The sequence below is a fragment of the Sapajus apella genome, unplaced genomic scaffold (assembly GCF_009761245.1).
Source record: "Sapajus apella isolate SASKATOON/1434 unplaced genomic scaffold, GSC_monkey_1.0 scaffold18, whole genome shotgun sequence".
NCBI lineage: Eukaryota > Metazoa > Chordata > Mammalia > Primates > Cebidae > Sapajus > Sapajus apella.
This window is the reverse complement of record NW_022436958.1, coordinates 22,144,370-22,168,758: the sequence shown is the minus strand read 5'-3', so window position 1 is coordinate 22,168,758 and position 24,389 is coordinate 22,144,370. Positions and strand designations below refer to the sequence as shown.

Genomic DNA, 24,389 nt, shown 5'->3' with positions numbered 1-24,389 from the left:
TATCTTTGCAGGCAAAGCAGCAAAGAAAAAAACAACTCTCAAAATTTATAGAAAAAGCCGCAGCAAAACTGCTGTTTTATCTCAATTATTAATATACACTCAAACTTATAAAGAGCATCTATGTTTACTAGAAAAGGAAATACGGGCCTGGCGTGGTGGGTCACGCCTGTAATCCCAGCATTTTGGGAGGCTGAGGTGGGCAGATCACCTGAGGTCAGAAATTCGAGACCAGCCTGGCCAACATGGGAAAAACCTGTCTCTAATTAAAAAAAAATACAAAAATTAGCCAGGTGTGGTAGTACACACCTGTGATCTCAGCTACTCAGGAGGCTGAGACGGGATGATCTCTTGAACCCAGGAGGTGGAGGTTGCAGTGAGCCAAGATGGCACCACTGCACTCCAGCCTGGGAAACAGTTCAAGACTCAATCTCAAAAAAAAAAAAAAAAAAAAAGGAAATATGAAGAAAATAAGATTTTACTCTTTTATTTATAAATTTTCAATTTTCTACCCTTCTAACTATAGCTTATTGCCATGGTTACAATTTAAATGTCATAAATATGGCTGAAAGAGGGTAAACTTAAGAAAAACCACATTATACAGTTAAAATATTAGAAAGTAAATACTAGTTGTGATTGCTATGTTTAGAAGTTAAGATCCTTCCTCCTTCCCCTCAATGGAAAAAAACATAAGTAACTACTAGGCTTGAATATGAGTTCTGGGCAAGAGTGTACTCTGAGAAAAATAAGGAATTATGCAGTTATTAAACATGAATTATGGATACACCTGTGTTGGGGACAGATCAGTTGCTGGATTTGTATCTGCCTAACACTAAAGTACTTGAAGAGCTATTTGGACAACCTTTAATTATTATGTATTCAATTTAAATCATTTAATACATTTGCCTGTGTATTATATTTTTTTAAATTTAACAGCTGATTGCACAGCCTACTAGATGAAAAGTTAAAAAAATTGAAAATTTTAATTTAAAGGAAAATACTAAGCACAAAATAGCATATATAATTTTCTCTTAATTTTTAATTTTTGTGGGTACAGGGAAGGTATGTTTATGGGGTATATTAAATGTTCTGTTACAGGCATGCAATGCATAATAATTACATCATGGAGAATAGTGTATCTGCCCCCTCAAACATTTATTCTTTGCATTACAAACAATCCAATCATACTTTTAGTTATTTAAAAATGTACAATTAAATTACTGACTAGAGTCACCCTGTTGTGCTATCAAATAGTAGTTTCTGTTCTTTTTTTTTTGTACTCTACATTTATTACTTGGCTGTGATAAAAACCCTGCAGATTGCAGTCAAATGACTTAAGCAATGCGGGAAGGGGTAGAAAGAATACCAAGGTCCTAGGTATTTCATGCACTGTAACGTGTCTTCATAATCTCAATTAATTCGCTGTATACTGCAAGTCAACACATGATTATATGCAGTGTCTACTTGGCTTTTGGTAATTAAAAGTCTACAACTGTCCTCACCAGCTCAGTTTAGCCAGTGTACTGACTGGTAAGGGTTAGGAGGAAAACTGTACGGGGAAGTCAGGGTGTTTCTCTGGCTCTATTTTAAACAACATTTCTCGCAGGGGAGGCATCTCCTTGCTGGTTCGACCTAATGCTGGAAATCTCCCTGTCCGAACCCCCTACAACTGCTTCAGCTCTAGGACTCTGAAAAAACCACCTACCTCCCCCTTTGCCTCTGCTGTCCTACAGATGATAGCAGCTTCCTGGCATCATTATCTCTTGGGGGCTTCATCATCCTGTTTAATCACTCAAATCTTCCAGCCCACACTTTCGTAATTATAGATTTTCTTTGTATCAAATTCTGTATGTTGAACTACCCGGCATGGGTTCTGTTTTCCCAACTGAACTCTAGCTAATATATACACCTATTGTCCTTGAGTTTCAAAGAACTCTTATCCATCAAGCACTAATTCTCCAACAGAAAAAAAAGGGCAATCTCTATTGCACTTCTATATTCTCTAGATAATTAGAAATACAAATGATGACATTGATGTGGCAATATGAGAAGATCAATTCCATATACCTGGAGGGAGGGAAAATTAATACAATCTTCGAGGAAAGCAACTTGGTTACATATAGCAAAAGCATTAAAATATTCACATATTTTAAATAATTTTCTTCTGAAATTTCTAGCCTAAGGCAAATCAAAGGTGTCGACACAATTTTATATACAGGGATGGTTACCACAATGTTATTTAAAGTAGTAAAAAATAAGAAAAAACCAGAATGTCCAATAATAGAGATATGGGTAAATATGGTACATACTTAAGATTTTCCCTTATAGAATTCCCCATCCCCCAACTGTTGGTGAATATAGTTAGACATCCTCACTATAGTTCACCTTCATTAAACCTGAAGTTCTTAAGAGGGCAGGGATGTTTGCTTTAAACATTGACAATTACATGTTAGACAAGTGTTTAAGGGTCTCAAGAAACATTTCAGAAATAAATTATGCAGTCTTAAAAGATGAACTTAAAAATTTTATATAAAATGGAAAATGCTTATGATACATTAATACATGAAAAAACGGGCAAATATAACTGCATATACGTATGTTCCCCATTTCACTCAAAAGGTAAAAAAAAAACTACATGTAACACACAAATGCACAGAAAGACTAAGTGATGAAGTTAATTACAAGTAGTTATATCCACTTTTTGTACTTTTTAATATATTCCAAATATCTTTTGATGAGTATATATTGCATTCAGAATCAGGAGAAAAATTAAGTGTACAAAGTAAAAAAGTCGATATGAAGGCAGTTGGTAAGGTTAAAATACAACAAGCTGTATATTATTTACCACTGCTTGAAGAACTATAACTAAAAATTAACCTCCTCTCCCCTCAAAAAAGTATTAGCTGTCAGGGAAATTTAATTCAAAACCACAATGAGATACTACTTCACACCCACTAGGATGGCTATAATCAAAAAGATAGTAACAAGTATTTGAGAAGATGTGGAGAAGCCAGAATCATTATTTTTAACTGGTAGAAATGTTAAATAGTGCAGCCACTCTGGAAAATAATCTAGTAGTTGCCTAACAGGTTAAACACAGAGTTACCATGTGACCCAGCAATTCCACTAATAGGTTTATACTTAAGAGAATTGAAAACATATATTCAAAACTTTTATGTAGTACAAATAATGCTTTTATGGTCATAAATGTTAGAAATAATGATCATAAAAGCATTATTTATAACAGCCAAAAGTAGGAATACCTAAACGTCCACCAACTGATGAATGAATAAATGAAATATTATTTAGCCATAAAAAGGAATGAACTACTGGTACAGGCTATGGTAAGGATAAACCTTGAAAAAAAATCATGCCAAGTGAAAGGAACCAGCCACAAGGATCACATGTATGATTCTATTTAACTGAAATATCTAGAATAGGCAAATGCACAAGGAAAGAAAGTATAATAGATTAATGGTTGCCAAAGACTGGTAAGTTTGGGGTTAGAATGGGGGTGACTGCTGACCGGCACATGGTTTCTCTTAGGGGAGATGAAATGTTGTATATTTGATTGTAGTGATAGATGCACAACTCAGAATACATTAAAAAGCATCCAAGAGTATCCTTTAAATGAGCAAACTATATAGTATGAATTATCTCTCAATAAAGCTATTATAATAAAGAAATTTATATGTTAAGAAAGAAAAGGCTGTTAAGAGAAACAAAAAAATAATTAAGTTCACATGCATGTGTGGCAAATTTGCCATAAAAAAGACAAACCTGCAATACTGTCCTAATGTCCTGTTAGGCTATAAAGGTTTTAAGGCATTGTAAGTCAAGTTACGAATCAATGATAGTTCTTGAGATTTTTAAAAACCTAAGTTCCTGTGTATCTATTTTTCAAAATACAGATTTTGTTACTAAATGAAAATATTCACCTCATTTGCTCATTAGGTATATTTTTAATACCTTTTAAAGGCTGGGCATTTTCTAGGCATGGAGTAGGAGAGAAAAAAGAGACCTTTTGCAAGGGCTTAGGATTTGGTTGTGAAGCTAATATATGCACACTAAATATTCGCAGGACAAGGTAAAACAGCATTTACTATTCATTCATGTTCGTAGTATTCATTTGCTCAGGTGGTGAATTACCTAGGGTCTACCATCCACAAGGCCCTTGGAATACTTCGTTGAACAGAGCAGACACGGCTCCAGCTCTCAGTAATGACCTTAAATGCTATAACAAAGTGAGGGAAATAATACTGCATCTCAGCTGACTCCGTCAGCCTTGGTCGGATTTCAGATCATTCTCTCATTACCTCCCAAGAATAAAAAGCAGCAGCTTTTTCCTGGCATGGGCTGCTCTCCTAGGTTTCAGTCATGCTTTCTCTCACTCAGTTTTCCCTTATCCACAGCACTCTGGCCCACATGTCTGAACCACATAATGAAGTATTAACATGCATGGACCTATCAGTTTAACAGAAGTGTTTTTTTCACATTTGAATAAGGGCTTTCTCTAGTAATCACATTTCTAAATGCTGATTATTCAGTGCTGTCACTTGCTGCCCTTTAATCATCTCAAATATAAAACATCTAACATTGTGGTCCAGAGGACCCCCCACTAAAACTGGCTCTCTCTCCACTAAAACACTCCTGTTTTAACTGTACCATCCTCCCAAATGCAAAACCTCACAATTATCAATGCCTACCCAGCTGAGCACCACACCAGCCTCTAAATACTTATAAATCACCTAGTTGAGATGATCTCACACACCAAATTCTGCAATCAATTGGTCTATCCCATCACTAATTTTTCCTCCCAATAGTTCACAGCTCTGCTGTTTCTTCTGAGAAATGTTTAAATAATGACTTTTTGCTTCAAGGATTTTCAGTGTCTCCCCATGACCACTGAGAGAATATAATGCACCTGAAACTTACAGATCTCTGTAATTTCACCCAATCCAGCCCTCTAGCCTTTGCACATTTTACCACTTACCAAACCAGTTTTAAATGTTCTCTCCCCCAGACACTTGTGTTGTCTCTTCTCTTGCCCAGGGGCAATGCCCTCTCCAGAGCCACCCATCAAGCCCAAGGCTGCAGGACCATCTCCTCTGCCATGTCCTATGTGAGCTGTCATATATCAAGATTTCCCATATAATACTTGGCAGTTAACCACATATTATTTCATGGTGTGTCTTGCCTCATATTAAACTGCTGTTTACAAGTCTTATTGTTAGGTAGCTTTTTACGTGTTTCTGCCTCAACAACAGTTTGAGTAAACACTATTTTTTTGGGGGTGGGGGGGAATAACTTCTTTGTAAGACAGCCAAGTGCCTTGTATGTACTATAAGCAACATCAGAATCCTGGCACCAGGTTTAGATAAACTCGGATCCTGGGCATTTGGTTATCTAAGTCTTCCTTAACTCTTGTTTAAAAAGGACCAAAGTATTTACATATCAATGCCTATTCCAGCATTATACATTGTTGGCATTATCAATTACAATGTAAGCTACATGGGGAAAGGGGACAGCGACAAGTGTGTGTTATGCCCACCACTCTCTGCCCATCAGTGTGCACAGCACCTGGTATATGATGTGAATGCTCAATAAACATTTGTGAAATATATTTAATGAACATGAAGACATCAACTATTTGTGTAAGTGGCAGACAGTCTTCTACATGTAATTTACCTTCATATGTGGTAACTTTGGGGTAAAAAGAAAAGAGACTACATGAAGAGCTACCACACTATATTAGAAGCTACCAGATATTCTACATGTGGATACATTAAAAACAATGAAAACTTCAAGCAACTTTTCTCTGAGTATGATAAGCATAGTGAAAGACCCAACTCGTATAATTAGCAGCTTTCTTGATTATATAACTTTTTGTGAGGTCAGCCCTGTGTTTTCTTATGATGGAAAAGAAAACTTTCAGATATGGGGTTGGTATTAAAAATTAACAATATTAATCAATGCTTTTTCCTCACAATTGACATATACAAATTTACTCAATTATACTAAAAACTTAAGCATATTAAGAACTACTATTTCAAAGCAACATAGCTCAATATTGCCACTATTAAAGGTTTTGATTGGCTTATTTCACCAAGAGATAGTAAGTTAAGAGAGTAGGCTATGTAATTTGTGCATATCAAACATAACTTTTATATAATAAACATACCTGTTGATCTCCAAGGAAATGACTTCTCAGTTGAGCTAAACGAAAAGAAGGAAAAAACGAAATATTTATTTTGTCACAAAATTTAACTTGGGACCTGTTTTGCATATTAACATTTAATTTCCACATTGAATTTATATAAAAGCATAAAAACCTTCAATAAAATTTGAACTTATCTATGTTACTTTTTAGATAGTATTTAAAATTGGGATAATAACCGTTTCTATTGGGAAATTAAGGCAAATTATAAAGTGACAACATTCTACTTGAACAAGACAAAACAGCACAACTATATATTCAAAGTACTTACATACTACAGTTTCTTGATACTTAATATGAAAACTACATATATATCATACACATGAAAAAGAACCAAAAGGTTGCTAAACAGCTTATTTTACTTATTTTCAAAAGAGGCAAATAGAATAGAGGCAAAACATATAATAGGGACAAAAATTACTGAGGCCACTTTTGAACTGAATGTTGCCTTATAAAATTTTAAACACAGAACTTTATATAAAAAAATAAGATCCTATAATCCAGGATCAAGTGACAGCTATGTATTTTCCCTGGTTATTGGAGTGTGCATGTAAATATCTGCTCATAAAAACATATCTGTACCTCCCTGCTTGCCACCCTGCTTGCCCCAATCAATACAGAAAATCAGGTGTTACAGGGACAGTGTAGCAGAGTACAGGAACAACAGGATGGGTTATTAAGCATTTCACATACGATCTCCTTTATATTATTTATCACAATCTTGTGAATAGGTACATCCTTATTGTTACCTTACAGATAAAGAAACGTATGCTGGTAACTTGAAGAGCTGGAACCACACCCAGGACAGTGAGATTCCAAACTCCTGCTCCTTATCACTGTGCTAACTGGCAGAACAGCTTGTGGTCCCATTTTTGCAGTAAACACATACAGACACGTAGACAATATGACTAGAAGTCTAGAAAAATAAAAACCAATGTGTGCTAGCAATTATACCCATGAGTACACGGTTATTATTTTATTTATTTATTTTTCTTTTTAAGCATTTGTACTTTTTTCCCTTTAAAAAAACCAAAAGAAAGACATATATTCATGGTTTTTCTGGAATGTTCGTCAAATTTATAGAAAAAGGAGTGTGACTCTGGGCTTAAGGAAACATTCTGCAAAATAAAGAACTTGGAGCAGGGGAAGGAACAGTCCTTTTAGTGCTATATTTCTAGGATTTTAAGTTCTTATTACTCCCTTGATGCTTTCCCCACGTCATTATGTGGTTATGAAACTTGCTGGTTGAAAACCCTAGATTCCATAGGAACTCCCTGAACTTCAATTTTGTGTGTGGTTTGCCTTTTCTCTGTCACAGGCGCAGCAGTTCACATTCCAGGACCTTGAAGGAGCTGCAAGCAGGGGAACGTGCTCCCAGCAAGTGGAGTCGATCTGTTAATGCTAATCTCCTCCAGGGCTCTGTGATCTTCTTTTATGTGAAACACTCTTAGCTGATTTCAAAATGGATGGATAGGAGAAAGTGGAAAGTTGGTCAAATCGCAGTAATGAGACATTACTCCCGAGGGTGGGTCTTGCTCCTGAGGGTAGGCCATCACTGTCTGTGGCTCCAAAAGTGGTCCCATACATTGAATTTCAGTTTCTCCTCAATCTGTTTTTGTTATTTAATTCTATTACCTAAATTAGTTTTCTAAGCACAGAGATTGATATTGTCCAACTGTGTTTCCTCAAAAGGATCATATTTTATGTCAATACTAAAATACATGGTAAATCAAACTGCCATCCAGTAATATTCAGTATGTATGCCTTGTTTCTAGGGAATATTATGGAAGTTTTATCTTCTGAGTTTGAAACTTATATAAACCTTAATGAAATATAAGATTTTTTATCCTCAAAACTGTAAGTCATAGAATGTGATTCCGGCTAACTGTTCAAACTGGGCAAGGGCTGTGGCTGTTCTGCTCATCTCTTCATACCAAGTGCCTAGCGTTTAAGGGGCACAGAGCAGATACTTAATTATAACGCTGCAACACAAATTGTGAAAAAATCAGTTCTTTATTGTTTTGAAAGGCCAGGTTTATATAAATTACCAGGTATTACCTAGTATAGGCAGGTAAACTTATTCTCCTTGAGTCTAGGTAGGAAATTCCAGTAGCCTCGTGGCATAAAAATCAAGCAAACAGCGTTTTTGCTGCTGAAAGAACCTTTGGTCACCAAAATATAATAGGTATTCCTAGGTGAAGGCAATGGGAAGCCTCGGTTAACATTAATAATCCCTACTCTATTTAAGGTAAAATATATAAATTAGAAAAACAAGCTAATAATGAGGATTAAAAATAAAAAGTTCCATGGTGTATTTTGAAGATCATATATTCAGCCTACTTTCACACTAACTTCTAAAATTCTGAGAAATAGCTGGTCATTATATGTTATTCATAACAGCCTATTTTCTTTTTGAATTACGCACTTTAAATGACTCTCAAATTGCTCACTACCTTGGGACTCAGGGATTGGATAATAAACACATGGAATTTTGAAATGCTGTTTTAAGGCACTGAATGCAACCCATGTTTATGAGAACAATCAGAGGCAGCTTCATGTTAGAAACACAGGCTTATTCCCTCCTTCCTCTTTCTCTGCCTCCACCCATCTATTCCTAGAAACACTTCCCTAACTTTTATTAAATGTCTACCATGTGTCTGTAGGCACTGTGCCAACCAAAGACTCCATCCCGGGTCCCTTTCGCTTCTCTTCTGAAGATGCCAAGCAGCTTGTGTTCTAGGAGCTTCCACTGGAATGTGAATCACATCTTAAAATACATACAGGAACTGAGTCATCCATGGTAAGTTTGTTTCAATAGGAAGATATATTCATAATTTAATATGTTAATAACTTAAAAACGATCATTTAGAATGAAATCCATTAATAACTTTGGGGCTGTCTGGTCAGACGGTGAACATCAATCAGAAGCAAATTTATTAGCAAATTAACAAATCAAACAATTCATTTATTAAAATGGGAAAAATCAGTTTTGTTTACAGGTAGACAATGTGCCTTCATCATAATATTACATGAAGACATTGTAGATCACTATAAAATTCTACATACTCCTGAAATTATTTTTTTGTATTCAGATGCAAATGGATGCAAAAATATCTTTGTTGGACTTTGATGACTGTGCAGTGTCTCTGAAAACTCTCCTTATTTTGCTGTTTCCCATATTAGGACTCAGAAGATTACTTGCTCATAATCCCCTGTAGCCAGAGGGCATGCCAGTGAGTGGGAGTCCACAAGAAGCCACGTGTGGAGACACAGTGGTCCTGAGCATCTGTGGTGGACACAGCGGTGGCAGTGGGCACTGCTCCTGGAAACCCAGATTATGGCTCCGTGACCTTCCTAGAGACTCCATGAGTTGACACTCAACAGCTTTTAATAAGTTCCTTTTCTGCTTCCATAAGCCAGAGAAGATTCTACTGTTTGCAACTAAAAATCCTGACTGATGTTATCCTAAAACTAACAAAGACAAACTAGCCCTCTGAAAAGGGCCCAAGATTCACTCCTTAACTGTAGACTATTTCCAACTGCATACTGGATAAATAACACATGTCAGATTCAATGTATTGAAATTCTTTCCCTCTAAACAGACTCCTGTTTAGTGATTCCCACCTAGTCACTCACTGAAGAGCAAGGAGTCATTTTACTGCTTGTTCTTCCCACTAGTGTGTAAGCTCCATGAGGGTATGGGAGTTGGCTTTGTTTACAGACAACGGCCAGAACCTAAGGCAGTATCTGACACATGGCTATCACTCATTTTGAGTTTATCGTCACTACCACTGACACAGTTCCGGCCTTTATCCTCTTATCCTCCTTTGGCTGGATCATTCTTTCAGTCTCTCTCCTAACTGGTCTTCCTGGCTTTAATTTCTCATCCTGGCAGGCTCTCTTCCATGCTGCTACTACCGTGATTTTTTTTTTCTTTCAAACACTCATCTCTGATATCATTCTCCTGCTGCTAATGCACAGCAGATCCATAGAGGATAAAATGCAAACATCTCAGATGGCACAGAAGGCCCTGCACCACCTGGCTCCTCCTAGTGTGCCCTTTCCCACACAAACCTACATTCGAAGCACTTCTAACTGCTTGCGGTTGCCTCACACACCATACTGTTTCACACTTCCACTGCTATTTTTAGGGTAGAACATGCAGGAATACAGTCTGGAAATTCTTTGAGAATTACTCAAATTCTAGAATGGCACATGCAAGGTACCATGCAACATGTTTATATACCCATGAAACAGAATACTCTGAAGTTCACCTTCACTTTGCATCTCCTTCTATAATAACAGGAGTATTTTCAAAAAATGTTTTACTTAACTAAGTTGGTGCCCAATTTCCTCCTGATTCTTCCGTCAGATGTGAGCAGGCCTGCTTTAGTGGATACCAGTAGGTAAACACTAGGAGAGGGGACAGTGGAGAACTGGATGAAGCCACATGGTAATTCTGCCACGCCATTTCCCTCATCTTCTTTCAGGCTTAGGTTAGTTCACTTTATCACGAGTATACACAAGCTACTGTTACTAGTCTCCCAACAAGACATACTAAATTAGGACAAGATCCAAGGGTTACTCCTTTCCGAAAAAGAACGAGTTCTCAGCCTGAAATTAGAATACAGTCAGATTGTAAAATTTACTGCTTTATTTAAAAAAATCAGGCTGGGCACGGTGGCTCATGCTTATAATCCCACCACTTTGGGAGGCCAAGGTGGGAGGACTGCTTAGCCCAGATGTTTGAGACCAGCCAGGGCAACAAAGTGAGATCCTATCTCTATCAAAAAGTCAAAAAACAAAAAACAACAACAACAACAACAAAAAAAAACAGCCAGGCATGGTGACATGTGCCTGTAGTCTCAGCTGCTCTGGAGGCTGAGGTGAGAAGACTGCTTGAACCTGAGAGGTCACGGCTGCAGTGATCTGTGATCATGCCACTGCACTCCAGCCTGGGCAATAGACTGAGACCCTGTTTCAAAAAAATAAATAAAAATAATTGTGTCAATAAATTTTATACATACATGTATATTTGTATATAAATATAACTCAATATCTGAAAACATTAACCATAGCCAATAACAATTTAAATTTTACTCAGTATTAATTTGGAGGGATAACTAAAATTATCCTAGAAATTATTTTATTTATGAATGGAGAAGGGGTGTGTCCCACTGTCTGGACTATGTACCATCTACAGCCTTCTCTCTGGTGACCACCAATCATCCTTCATGAATTACCTTGAGGAGAGCGGGTCACCTCTTCCTTTTTGTCATGAATGTACCCAATAATTCATCTCTATTTTTGTACTTTTCACATTGTAACCATAGTATTTGTTTGCCTACCTGTTTCCACTACTAGACTTCTTGAGAGTAAAGACAGTATATTAATTCTACCTGCATCTAACAGGATCTGGCACTGAGTAGGATGCTTAAATTGATGATAGCTGATCTTAACTCTTTGGATTGTTGTTTTAAAGATTAATGCTACGTAATTTTAGAAACTGTTTCAATCGTTCCACAAGAGACAGATTCCTCCCCATTTGGGCTCTTTGTATCTTATAGAGAAGACATTTACTGCATATTTCACATGGATTCATTCAATAAATATCTTGATCATTTACTGAGTGCCAGCCATTGTCAGAGGCTGAGAATACATGGTGAGAAGGGCATCCTACAAGAGAGGACTCTGATGTCAACATTATAGGGCCCAGCACTGTGTCAACTAAAGAGACACTAATGTATCTATAACAAACAGAATCGTGAAACATTTTTTAAAAACAAAAACCAAGACCTAACTCTCCTTGTATTCATCTATGAAAAGAAGGTCAACTGGTTTTGGGAGCACCCAGGTAGGAATGTGCACATGAAGTCTCCAGTGAGACAGGTATGGAACAATATGAACTACACTCCCATCGTCTAGACTACACCTTGATTTCCACAGCTCAAAAACTGTAAGGGACTGGGAATAAGCCAGTTTGGGAGGCCACCAAAATAATATGCTACATGTGTAAGAAATCTGACATTTCTCCCCTGTGTCATGAAAGATAATCTCTTTAATGGCTGTTTAAACCATCTCAAATGAGTAGTGTTACATGATCTACTTATTTCACTATCACACCCTTTTTTTTTTTTTTTTACAGTATTACAATATTATTATTTTTATTATGATTTTAAAGAGACTGGGTCTCATTCCATTGCCCAGGTTGGGATTACAGGCATGAGCCACTGTGCCTGGTGCACAATTCTTAAGTGTTCTAATAAATAGAGGTAATTAATACATGAGCACATCAATCAGATGTGTATTAATCTTTACTATGAAAAAATTTTAAAATACATTTGTACACTGTTGGCCTTTCCTTGATTTCCACTCCTCAGTTTCCTCTCAGTTTTACTATTTTGAGCTCTGATCCTAAGTTCCACACAAAAGTCTGTTTTTCTGTATATATTACTTCTTAGAGTTTAAAAACTACCATGTTTACAGATGAAATCTCAGTAGCTTCAGTACATACGTTCCAAACTGCATTTCTCTCTTTTTATTGTCTTACTTTCAATTTGTGATTTGCTCATTTTATAACGTATGTTTCACCTTTTACTGTGTCATGGGTGGACTTTATTTTTCCACTAATTGAAGTTACTCCATTACTGAATCTATTGTGAAAAGTTCTAGTTAAGTCTGCTTTTTAGTCAATTAAAAGACTTATTTCTAAGTTTAAGAAAAAAGCAGGCCAGCCACGGTGGCTCACGCCTGTAATCCCAGCACTTTGGGAGGCTGAGGCGGGCGGATCACAAGGTCAAGAGATCGAGACCATCCTGGTCAACATGGTGAAACCCGTCTCTATTGAAAATACAAAAAATAGCCGGGCATGGTGGCACGCGCCTGTGGTCCCAGCTACTCAGGGGGCTGAGGTGGAAGAATCGCTTGAACCCAGGAGGTGGAGGTTGCAGTGAGCCGAGATTATGCCACTGCACTCCAGCCTGGTGACAGAGCAAGACTCTGTCTCAAAAAAAAAGAAAAAAACAAAAACGAAAACCTGTTTTGTGTTTTTAATTTTTGGCAATGAATTCACATTGCAATTACTTAACACCTTGTTATCCTTTAGGCATTACAAATTGCTTTTTAATGAATTACTCCAGAATCCTCTTAGTTATGTGAACCAGGCTCCATAGTTCCTTGTCACCCTCTATTTCCCATTATGCATATGGGATTTTTTTTCCCCTCCCCCAGGGAATATGGCAAAATAACTACTACTGATTCTCAAGCTATCTCTACTTAAAGAGTGTTACAGGATAAATTTAAAACAAACTACCTTAACTAAGTAACACATTCTGTCAAACACTGAACTTTCTATATCATCATTAACTACAATTAAATAAATTTTTCAATTATGATCAGGAGATACAACATACTTTAAGATTTTTATTTCTATCTAACATTGCTTTGGCTTCTGTTTTAATCAGTACATTTAAAATTTTGCTAGTCTTTCTCTTAATGCATTTGTAAAACATTTCATTAGTTTCTTGTGAGTTCTCAGCTATGTTAAATATATTCTGTGCTTTAGCTTTCTTGAGTGCTCATGAATTTATGCCGATAATGCCACTTTTTGAATATAATTCCTGTGGAAGTCCCTGGTCTTATTAAGACCAGGCATTCACCTGTGGGCAGGTCTGATTTCTCCTTACCCTGACACTCAACAAGAATGTCCTTGAGCTAATTTTATACTTATAACTAGCATAGTAAGAAGTAGGGTCTAGAAGGCTAAGATAGAATAGAGGGCTCTCTAATGCTATAACCTGTCTCCTGATGCTCTGAAAGCTCATACCACCTACCAATAGGTAACTATCATGTTATAACCAGTTTTGTTTTCCGGTTTGGGAAACAGGGCCTTTATCTGTTCCTTTTAGTCACATAAGGATTGCCCAGGAAATAAATTATTTACACTAGAGACTTAGTCTCTCTAACTTAACGTCAGAACAAATAGAGCAGTGACACGAAATTAAGGAATATATCATGATTATTCTTCCTGAAATAGGTTTGGATAGCTCTTCCTCATTGCACTAAGCTAGTTCTGTAAGGTGAAGACAGGAAGGTCAACACATGAAAAAGACAGTGCAGGTGAACTGCTTTGCCCAGCTGAAGATCAGGGAAGTTGGAAGGAAAACAGGTACCTTTCACTACCATCTCAGAGGGACTCTCAGGACCCTAGTTTGAAAAACTGCTAATTTAGGCAGAAATGATTTCTTAGCAAAAATACTCTGAAAGCAATCCTCCTTAGTATTTAACTATATTTTTTGAAACCCCTTCCAAATTTATTTGGTGTCCATTCACAATCAATCTCAATGAAAACAAAAACAAAACAAAATCTCTTCCTCCAAATTCCTGGTTTTTCACTGACTGAATCTCTCTTTACCATGCTATTAGATCCTGGCAATTCTCTGTTGGACAGAGACTGCTTTCTTTCTTCCCAAGAAAGGGCCACTAATTAATTCTTCCTGGCTTTTCAACAGAATAGCCATTAATACCTTCTCTTCCTAAGGCTATTCCCAAGACCTCAGCAGCCAGGAAAAGTAAAATGTGACAACAGATCCCTAACTGTAGTTTAGTTATTTTTATGTTTATGACCTTGCCCCTGAAAATGGTACATGCCTATAGTTTGAACTAAGCAAGGCATAACAAATGAGACAGGGCAAAGGGCTTCTTTTCATAATTATTTATATGATCTTAGGGTGATATCGAGGTTACAGAAAAGCAAGAGCACTTGAATTAAAAATGACGCCCTTCATGTAAGCTACAGGTGTTCCTGACCGATCAGCAACAGGACACAAGGCTTGAGTTGCCTTCCACTGGCAAGGCTCTGCGTCAATCCATCTCCACTCTAAACCCAATCACTGGTGTGACCAACAGAATGAGCACACAAGACAGCTATAAGAAGGCAGGCCTGATACTTCATGGAAGACAGGAAAGGTCAAGAGCCTAGAGTCTGACTCATACTTCCCTAAGTGACACTCTACCTGAAAAACTTGGCCATGCTAAGAATATGCTTTTACAATTTTAGTCTTTAAAAATCATGAGCAGCAGGGACAGCAAAATGTGGAATAGAAGTCCAGTCTTGGTTTACTTTGGCTGCTAGCAAGTTTGAGTAAAATGTATGCCCAGCCACTGTGGCGAACATTTTTGGTCGTATTCACGGCCCTATTTTGTTTTCATACTTGTTTTCTCAGTTCTTCATTCTACTTGTTCTTTGTGCTACTCTACTACATATTTTTGGACCCTTATAACAGCTGTCTAAAATGCATTCCAGGGAAAGGTAAGATTTAAATAAATAATATTATGACCAGTCTCCTGAAGGGAAAATTACTTATCTGATGCACAACAAAACCATAAAAGGAACAGGAAATACAATTTAAATAACCTTCATATGGACTAGAGGTGAACAAATTTCAGAAGATGTTAAATATTCTTTGACAAAAGCATTTTGTGTTAGTGCTTTGAATCTATGAATAAAAGATTCAGAAGACCATATGGGAAAGAGAAGATCAAAAAGGATGTAGTACTAGACAAAAATGAGACAAACAGTTCCCTGTGGTATCCCTATAAATTATACAGGAAGCATGACTTCTGCTTAAGCCCATCCCACAACAGGTGTTACACCTAGTCCAAGTAGAAATCAGCATAGAAAGGTTGTCTAATATTTCAAGTGACATTTGAAAGAATGAAAGCAACTGAGATGCAAATAACAACAGACTCTCTTCCTAAATATCCTGCCACAAACATAAGATCCTATTAGGGCAAAGGGTTGGCCTTGAAATAGACGGGCTGCTGGGAACTATCTGTGTCCACGGTCTATAAAATGCTGTTGTCTCCCTCATTTGTATTCTTCTAAAACCCTCCAAAGGTGAAGAAATGGAAAGAAAATTTTTAAAAATTTAAAATTAAAAGGAAAAGGCACAGAAGTATACTATTTTCTGCTAGAATTACATAAAAGCATCTACATCTTATACTTATAAATAAAGCAGATGCTGGTAAGACGCAAGAAAAAGAAAGTTTTTCTACTTGTTTTTGGTGAGACTGGGCAAGCATTAACATGGGACTAAGCTTACACCATGTCTCTGTAGTAAGAGACATGGTGAGATACAAAACCTTTGACTTTCATAATCACAAACAGTTTTGTTTGATGCATACAATTTAATTTTGTACATTATTTAATATTTTAAATGCTTTAAAAAGTCTATGTAAAAATTTACTTTTTTAAACCTAAATTTGTAATTAAACATTTATTCTCCCAATCATTTACACAAACAGTTCTTTGCTACTCATATAAAGGTACTATCAAATCTGGTGTGTGTCTAAAGAATGATACTCTCTTTCTGTCTTCTGATTATCCAAAGTAAAGATTTTTAATTTTTATAAACAGTAAAGTTCCTTAAATTCCCCCCTCCAAATTTAATTATAAGTGTGAAAATAAAGAACACAATATACTTGTTACATTTCTGCTTTGCTTTTTGAAAAGAAAGGTTTCTCTCTGTAACAGCATTTTCAGCTCTTGATTCATGGACAAGCAACATGAATACTGTAGCTGTTTTAGTGCATAAGGAGGAATGAATTCACATGTGGGACAGTCCACAGAGCCAGGATTATTAATAATTGTCCTCAAAAAAGAGTCGACCCATAAGGAAACAGACAATATTCTACATAGCATATACTATGTTTCTATGTAGTAAGACATCTGAAACCTAGAAAAGTGGTTCTAGAATGCTTTAAGTCCTTCTGAAAACTCTCATGGATCCCTAATTCATCCCATATCCCCTTACCCACCATTCTGGTTTCCTACTCTTCTCTATTTATAACCCACATGTTCTTAACTACTACTATAGGGGAATGAAACAGAAAAAAGCCTAACAGGATGAATAAAAAGAAATGATGATAATGAAGGAACAGGGTAAAGTGTCTTAAAACAGCATTCTTGATAAACAGTGCATGATTCATAAACACTGATCAGGAGTTGAACAGGTACACTTCAAGGCAAACAGGCAAGGTAGGTGGTTAGTCGAGATTGCCTTACATTTCTAGCTTTAATGTCCAGGCTTCTTTCGAGAAACATGAATCCAAAAAGAAATGATAGTTTACAACATAAGAGAGGAGGTGGTTGAGTAACTTAATCTTTCTTTCTCTTCTTTTTCTCCCTGTCCCATTCATTGCCATGAGTGAACATCATTGATAGGAAAGGTATTACAGAGTATATGGAGCATATTATGCAAATTCATAATCTCTACACTGTAAAAATTTGAGCTAATAAATGGTGTTTATTTAAATTTTCAAAAGGAATACCTATCACTCAGATTTTAATAAATATAACCATACTAATTTTATAAACACTGAAAGAAATTATGGTTCATTTTTAAAATACAATTTCAAGTCAGAAAATCAAGATCTAAATCACCTAACATTTTAAAAACTGTTATGCACATTAAAACATGTACAATCAAAAACAGTGTAACAAACACTCTTTGCTTCAACAAGAAAGTGAACATGTGGTTAAACTTATTTCATCCATGTCTTTATTCCACACTATATTCTCTAGATTACTGGATTATTTTGAAGCAAACTCAAGACATCTTATTACTTCAGTAATAAATACTTTAAATGTATCTCTAAATATAGATACTTTAACAAAGAATATAATCACAATGATATTATCACAACAAAAATTAACAGTAAAATTCTTAGTATCAACAAGTTTCTAGTCAGTATTCACATTCCCTGCTTCAATTTAAAAACAGTTGGGTGGTTTAAATCAGGACCAAAACAAGGTCCATATGTTACATTTGGTTGCTATGTCTCTAAAAATCTTTTGATACATAGTTTTGCCTCCCCCTCTCTTCTTTTTCCTATTTGAAATAATTTCATTTGCTCTGTAGAATTCCAGCCTGGTTCTAATGAATGTATCAGCACAGCATCAACTGACATATTCCTGTCTCCTGAATTCTCCATGAACTGGTATTAATATCTAGATGCTTAAGTAATTTTTAGGGCAAGAATACGTCATGGGTGACGTTACAAACTTCTCATTGCATTACATCAGGTTACTGTGATTTCTGGCTGTCTCCCTTTTTGTGCTATTAACGTAAGGTAGATCGGTGGGTTCATGTCCTGTCAGCCCGATCTATTCACTGTAAAATTTCCCACTATCTTTTCAGCTGATGATTTTAGTAGCCATTGGTGAGCACTGGTTTGTCGCTATTTTGTTAGTGGCTGCAAAGTTCAACCAAGTTAACTTACAGACTTACTCTGATTAAATTACTTCATTCAATAATATAATTTCTCCCTTTGTTTTATGTTCATAAGAAATATGATATAATACTATTTCACTTGCCATTTACAAATGTCTTTACTGAAAAGTATTTTGCCAATGTTGTTCACAAAGCAGACATACTTGCACATTTTGTACTCTGTAACCATTAGTTCTCGTATTCTGGTTGATAATTTTACTTGAATTTTCTCTGTGGCTGAAATAGTCCCATTATTGATAATGTAACTAAATCTGGGAAGTAGATCAATCTTTAATTGACTTAGACGGAAGCAAAGACTACACATCATAGGATTCTAAAATAATTAGCTATTATTTATTTTTCTCCAAAAAAAAAAAAAAAGAAAAGTCTAGAAGAAATATATACACCCTCCCCACCTAAGACATTCCTCCTTGGATTATATGCAGCCTATTAATACAAACCAAACATCTGACAGTGGTTAAAATGTGTGTAATTATTTAATGCAATTTTTTTTTCCCGCTGTGAAAATCTGTCATCTACACACTTTTTCCTTCTTCGGTTTTAGAGTGTTTTTCTCCTATTTAATTGTGGAGTAACACAAGAGCAGCATAGAAAAATCTATGCAAAGCCAGATTAGATTGATTTGATATTAAATAGATTGTGAAGCCTCAGGGAAGATAGCTATAATAACAATTCAGACAATACAAAGTCTGGCAAACCTGTCAAGTGTGTCCCCACCCCTATCCCTAGGCAGACATGCTATGTAAATTTTTACGACAAGCTGATTAACTGCTGAAAACACACTAATGAATGACCCTCACTTTTAGGTAGATAATCACATTTTCAGTTTCCTTTCCCATACATCACTGGATTAGAGCTGTCTAGGGTAGTTCTCTGAAGGGTTAAGGAAACACCTCGTCACACACATTGATCTTGTTGGTCTGTGTCCCTAACCTGCCAAATGGTAATGACAATGAGAGTTTACCACCAACCTTCCTTTATTTCATCACGAATACTAAAGTGATTAGATGAAGAAATGACAAAAAATTTCTCCTAAAATAATTAACTGCGCAAAGTACATTAGTGGCAATATGCAATACATTTTTTAAGGCTGTTTTCTAGAGTTGTTGAATTAATATTTATATGACCTCTTGTAACATGTTTGTGAATGACTAGGAACAGAAATATCAGATGCTTTAGAGTTTCCAGATAGAAGAGACAAAATAGTGGTAGTGGAGGGGGGGCTGGAGATGAGGACTTTCACAGCTGTCTCTGTACAACAAACACAATTTTTATTTAGATAGTGTGTATTTGGAGGGAGGGGTACAGTGGCAAGAAGGAGGCACATGAAGTACTCAAGTCTTCCCACCCGCTTGACACTACAATGGAAAACCTTAGAGAAAAACACAATCTTTAGGGGAAAATGTCATCCTCATGTTAGATTCAGGTGTACAATAAATAAAATCAAATCAAACTAAAACATACCACCACTGTCAAGACCAAAAATGAAACCCTATTGAATAATAAGAGGATAGCAGGCATAAAACATTTACTCTCAAACTGCCAATTATGTAATAGGTGTTTAATGGCTACTGTTCTCCTTCCTACATTATAATTATAAAGAGGTATTTTTACCTAAGGATATGATAATCGAAGATACCAAGGTAAGGCCTCCTGGGATAGGGCTAGGACAGCCAGTGCAACCTCATCAACAGCATTCGTCACAAAATTAAGAATAATAAAATATACGATATATTTTATGCTGTTAGAAAGACACTTCATCCTCTGGTTAGTTATGCACAATGGTCCCTTCCTGACAGAATGGAAATTTCTAAGCGTGTATCTTTGTATCTCGAGAAAACAGCAAAAGCTAAGTATTTAGTGAATGAATTTAGAAACGATATCATAAATGTTTGCAGAAAAATATAAATGCAAAGTCACTAAAGAAAATGTGGAAATAGAAACTGAGAGTAATGTTAGTATCATCTGTTGGGCGTTCACCTACCCTAAGTGGCAGGTTTGGATAATTTGGATTATATAATATATAGAAGGTTATTTCTTCTACATACTTGTAACTGTACTAAAAATATTCATTTCATAAAAATAGATCAATATGGTGTACTTTGTTCTACAATGTACTAGGACCTGTACTATTTTAAGAAATATATCCCAGAGTTATTTTAGCTTTGAAAAACCAATAATAGAACCAAAAATACAAGTCAAATTACTCATTAGAAAGATGAGCAAATAACATGAACAGTAGAGGACACTCAAATGGACCACAGCATATGAAAAAATATTCAACCCCAACAGTAATTGAGAAAATGCAAAGTTAAATGAGATAATATTAGTTTGGCAAAAATTAAAGAGCCTGTCCAATATTAAATATTGGCAGAAAGAAAGAAGGAAAGAAAGAAAGCAAGACAAAATGAACCTGGAACTTTTTTACACTGCTCATGGCGGTGCAACTGTTGAGCTACTTCAGAAAGCAAACCAGCAAGATCTAGAAAAATAAAAATGTACATTATAATCCGAATAGTCTACTTCTCATTATATATTTTCCAGAATCTTACATATGTGAACCAGGAGATAAGTTCAAAAATGTTCACTTATGATACTGTAAAACTTCAACAGCGGAATGGCTAAACAGTTTAATGTCTATGATATAAATATACAACAGCACTTAAAAAAATTAGGAACTAGATTTACACATATCAATGTAGCTAAATCTGAAACGGAAAAAATCAAGGTGCACAATGACACATAAACTACACCTACCACCTGTGATGTAAAAAAAAAAAAAAAAAAAAAGCAACATAAAATACTGGTTACACAGGTATTTAATACATACATATATAATGTATAAGTACTATATATGTATTGATATAAAAGTATACAAAATAAGTTGAAACATTACACACTAGTGGCTAGCCATGGGGAAGAGAAAATGTGGGAGAGGGAACTTGAATTTTTTGTTTAATTTTTTAATAAAAAATAAATTTTTAATAATTTTTAATTCTGGGATGTTAGCACTTAAATTTTTATCATTCTCTGTACTTAAAATTTTTAACATTTCTCAAAATAAAGAAGACTTAAAACACAGATAAAGGGAACATAATAATAGTAATAAGAAAATACAGGATTTAAGAGCATTTCTGCTTTTTTGAGATGATAAATTTAATTACTAATTCCTATAAAATGGTGAAGGCAAATTTGTTCATGCCTCTTGAAATATTTTGTAAAACCTATTGAAATACTTTATTAATATGTACACATAATTTAAAAAACTAATGATGAAGAGTAAGGGCTAATAACATAATTCTTATTTTGATTCAATACTGTTATTAATTATAGAATATGAACTAAAAAATTACAGAAAATATTTTAACTAAAATTGTTCTTTAAAAGATAATTAAACAATGGAATGGTATACATATTTTAAATGTATGAGCCTCTCAATTTTAAAAAGTGTTAAAAAAGTTAATACAACTGAGGTGCCTCCATATTAACCACAAATACTCAAATAGTCTTAATCTGAAACATTGATGCTATTAACCTGATCTTTTTGTGGTTCTTCCTAACCACATTATCCATTTAACATTTAAAATGCTCAGTCTAATATAATACAGGTAATATATTTTGGAATACTTATTCACTGTGACTAAAACATTTTGTAGTACAACATTCTAGGTTCAAAAAAGATTAAATTACATATTAAAGGTATCTTGTTTAAAATCCAAATTCTACATGGTGACATTTTTAGCTTAAAACAGGTTAGCTTACTGCAATATTGGTTGAAATACCTTGGAATCACATGTCCTAGGGAAGACTTAGTTATACTAATTTAACTCACATGTATAGAGAAACTTGTCATTTGAATGTGTATGTCCCAGGTGAAATTCGCTTGTGAGTGGAATGGCGATGAGGTATCATAATTAAAAATGCCTTCTGGAAGAACTGTGGTTGAGCAAACTGCTCCTCCAGATAAACAACTTCTGTAGAGTTGCAGGTCAGCTTTGACTAATTTGGTATATTTCAGATGTGGAACTCTTTACTGTGTTTACAACAGGAGTTGCATCACAAAAATGCAATGTTACCAAATTTGCTCATAAGACCATCAATTTAATACATATTCATCATAGAGATCCCGAGGGTTTCTGGTAATTATAATCAAATATTAAATAGTTTATTCTTCATTTAGTCTGAATTAGAAATGAAGTTAGGGAGCTTTAGAATATTTGACCATTAAGAGAGTCACTAGTGACCAAATACACTAGAAATTAAGACTAAATCATTACAGACAACTAACTCACCAATAAACAAACATTTACTAAAACAGGAAGCAAAGGAGAAAGGAGAGAAGGCAAGCCCACATGAGAGAGTGGGAGGATGGGTGGACAGGCCAAGGGCAATCTCCCTTTGATTCCGCCTCCCCCAACTTAAGAATGCATAGAGCAAAACTCTTGATACTTTTTTTTCTCTTAAACTCAATATGCAGCAGCACTATTCACAATAGCCAAAAAGCGGAAACGACCCAAATGTACAACTGATGAATAATAAACAAAATGTGGCATATCTACATGATGAAATATTATTTGGAAATAAAAAAGATCAAGTACTAATACATGCTACAACATGGGGGAACCTTGAAAATTTCATGCAAAGCGAAAGATGCTGGAAACAAAAGACCACATATTGTAATAATATCATTTATTAGAAATGTTGAGAATAGGCAAATCCATAGATGCACATAGGAGATTAGCGTGGGTTTCACGGGCTGAGGAAAAGGAAAAAAGGGGGAGGATGGAGGAAGTTTTTTTTTTTTTTTTTTTTTTGAATGATAAAAATGTGTTAAAATTAAGTAGTGATGGTTACACATCTCTGAATATACTTAAAAACACTGAATTGTACACTTCGAAAGTATGTGCCATATTTTATGGCATGTGAAATGTATCTCAATAAAATAATTATTTTATGAAAAAGCACTTTCAGTCAGGTTTTACCTGGTGAGAGCACTGAAGGTCAAAGGGACAGAACTTTCTCAAACATCCTCCTGAAGTGGTAAATTGTCAAAGTACAAACATTCAATCTATTCAAAGATTCTTCAATTTTTAAAGAATATGTTATTTGAAGAGATTTATTTCTCAAGGACTTAGAAATATTCACTGAAGAAAAGATTTGAACCACAAAAAGGCCTTTTATGCTAATGTCAGCTCTAAAACATTTTTAGGCTTTTTAGTAATATCAACTGAAACCTGATGGGCATCAGCAGATGAACCAATCAAGTGTAAAAAATAAAAAATCTGAATGGCAGTGGGGAATCAAATCTTTTCATTAAAAAAATAGCAGTTCTTTTCTGAAGTGGTGGTAAGAACACTATTTGTCAAGACTGCATGACTTTTTCGAAATCATAAAGAATTCTGTTTTAGCAGGGCTTTAAGCTAACTGAAAAAGGACAGATAATCTTAAGAAGACTATGAAGTCCTTTAATTTCAACATTGCCACCCATTTTCCTAATACCAGCAGCAGCTAGCCAAAGAATGAACAATGTGAAGGGACCAACTGCTTCTAAACAAGATAATCAAATTTCAAAATCATGTGCAGAAAGCAAAAATGAAAATTTAAACTGTGCTTTACTTCCAAAAGTTGCCATTAATATTTTCTACAATTATTAAAAGACTCAATTTGTAAATATATAGTTTTTACTTCAATATAAATAGAAACTTAAGGCTTTGTTTTAGTAAGGAGACAAACTGTGATTTGGAAAATCGAATATCTGGAGCCAATTTATGACCTACAAAGAAATAAACTTTCTCTTTCACCATTTACAACTTATCTAGAAGTAAATAAGAAACAAAGAGTAGATAATCAGGATGAGTTTCTGGGAAACGATAACATTCCAA

General features: G+C 35.3%; 1 protein-coding gene across 14 annotated transcripts in view; it reads right to left on the bottom strand.

The window, feature by feature from the left end:
* Positions 1-24,389, bottom strand: part of PKP4 (plakophilin 4) — a 227,964-nt gene that overhangs the window by 72,266 nt on the left and 131,309 nt on the right. For all 14 annotated transcript variants that reach the window (XM_032286454.1, XM_032286463.1, XM_032286466.1 and 11 more), the window contains one exon: positions 6,179-6,213. In XM_032286454.1, the coding sequence (XP_032142345.1) occupies positions 6,179-6,213 (35 nt within the window). The remainder of the gene's footprint in view (positions 1-6,178; positions 6,214-24,389) is intronic.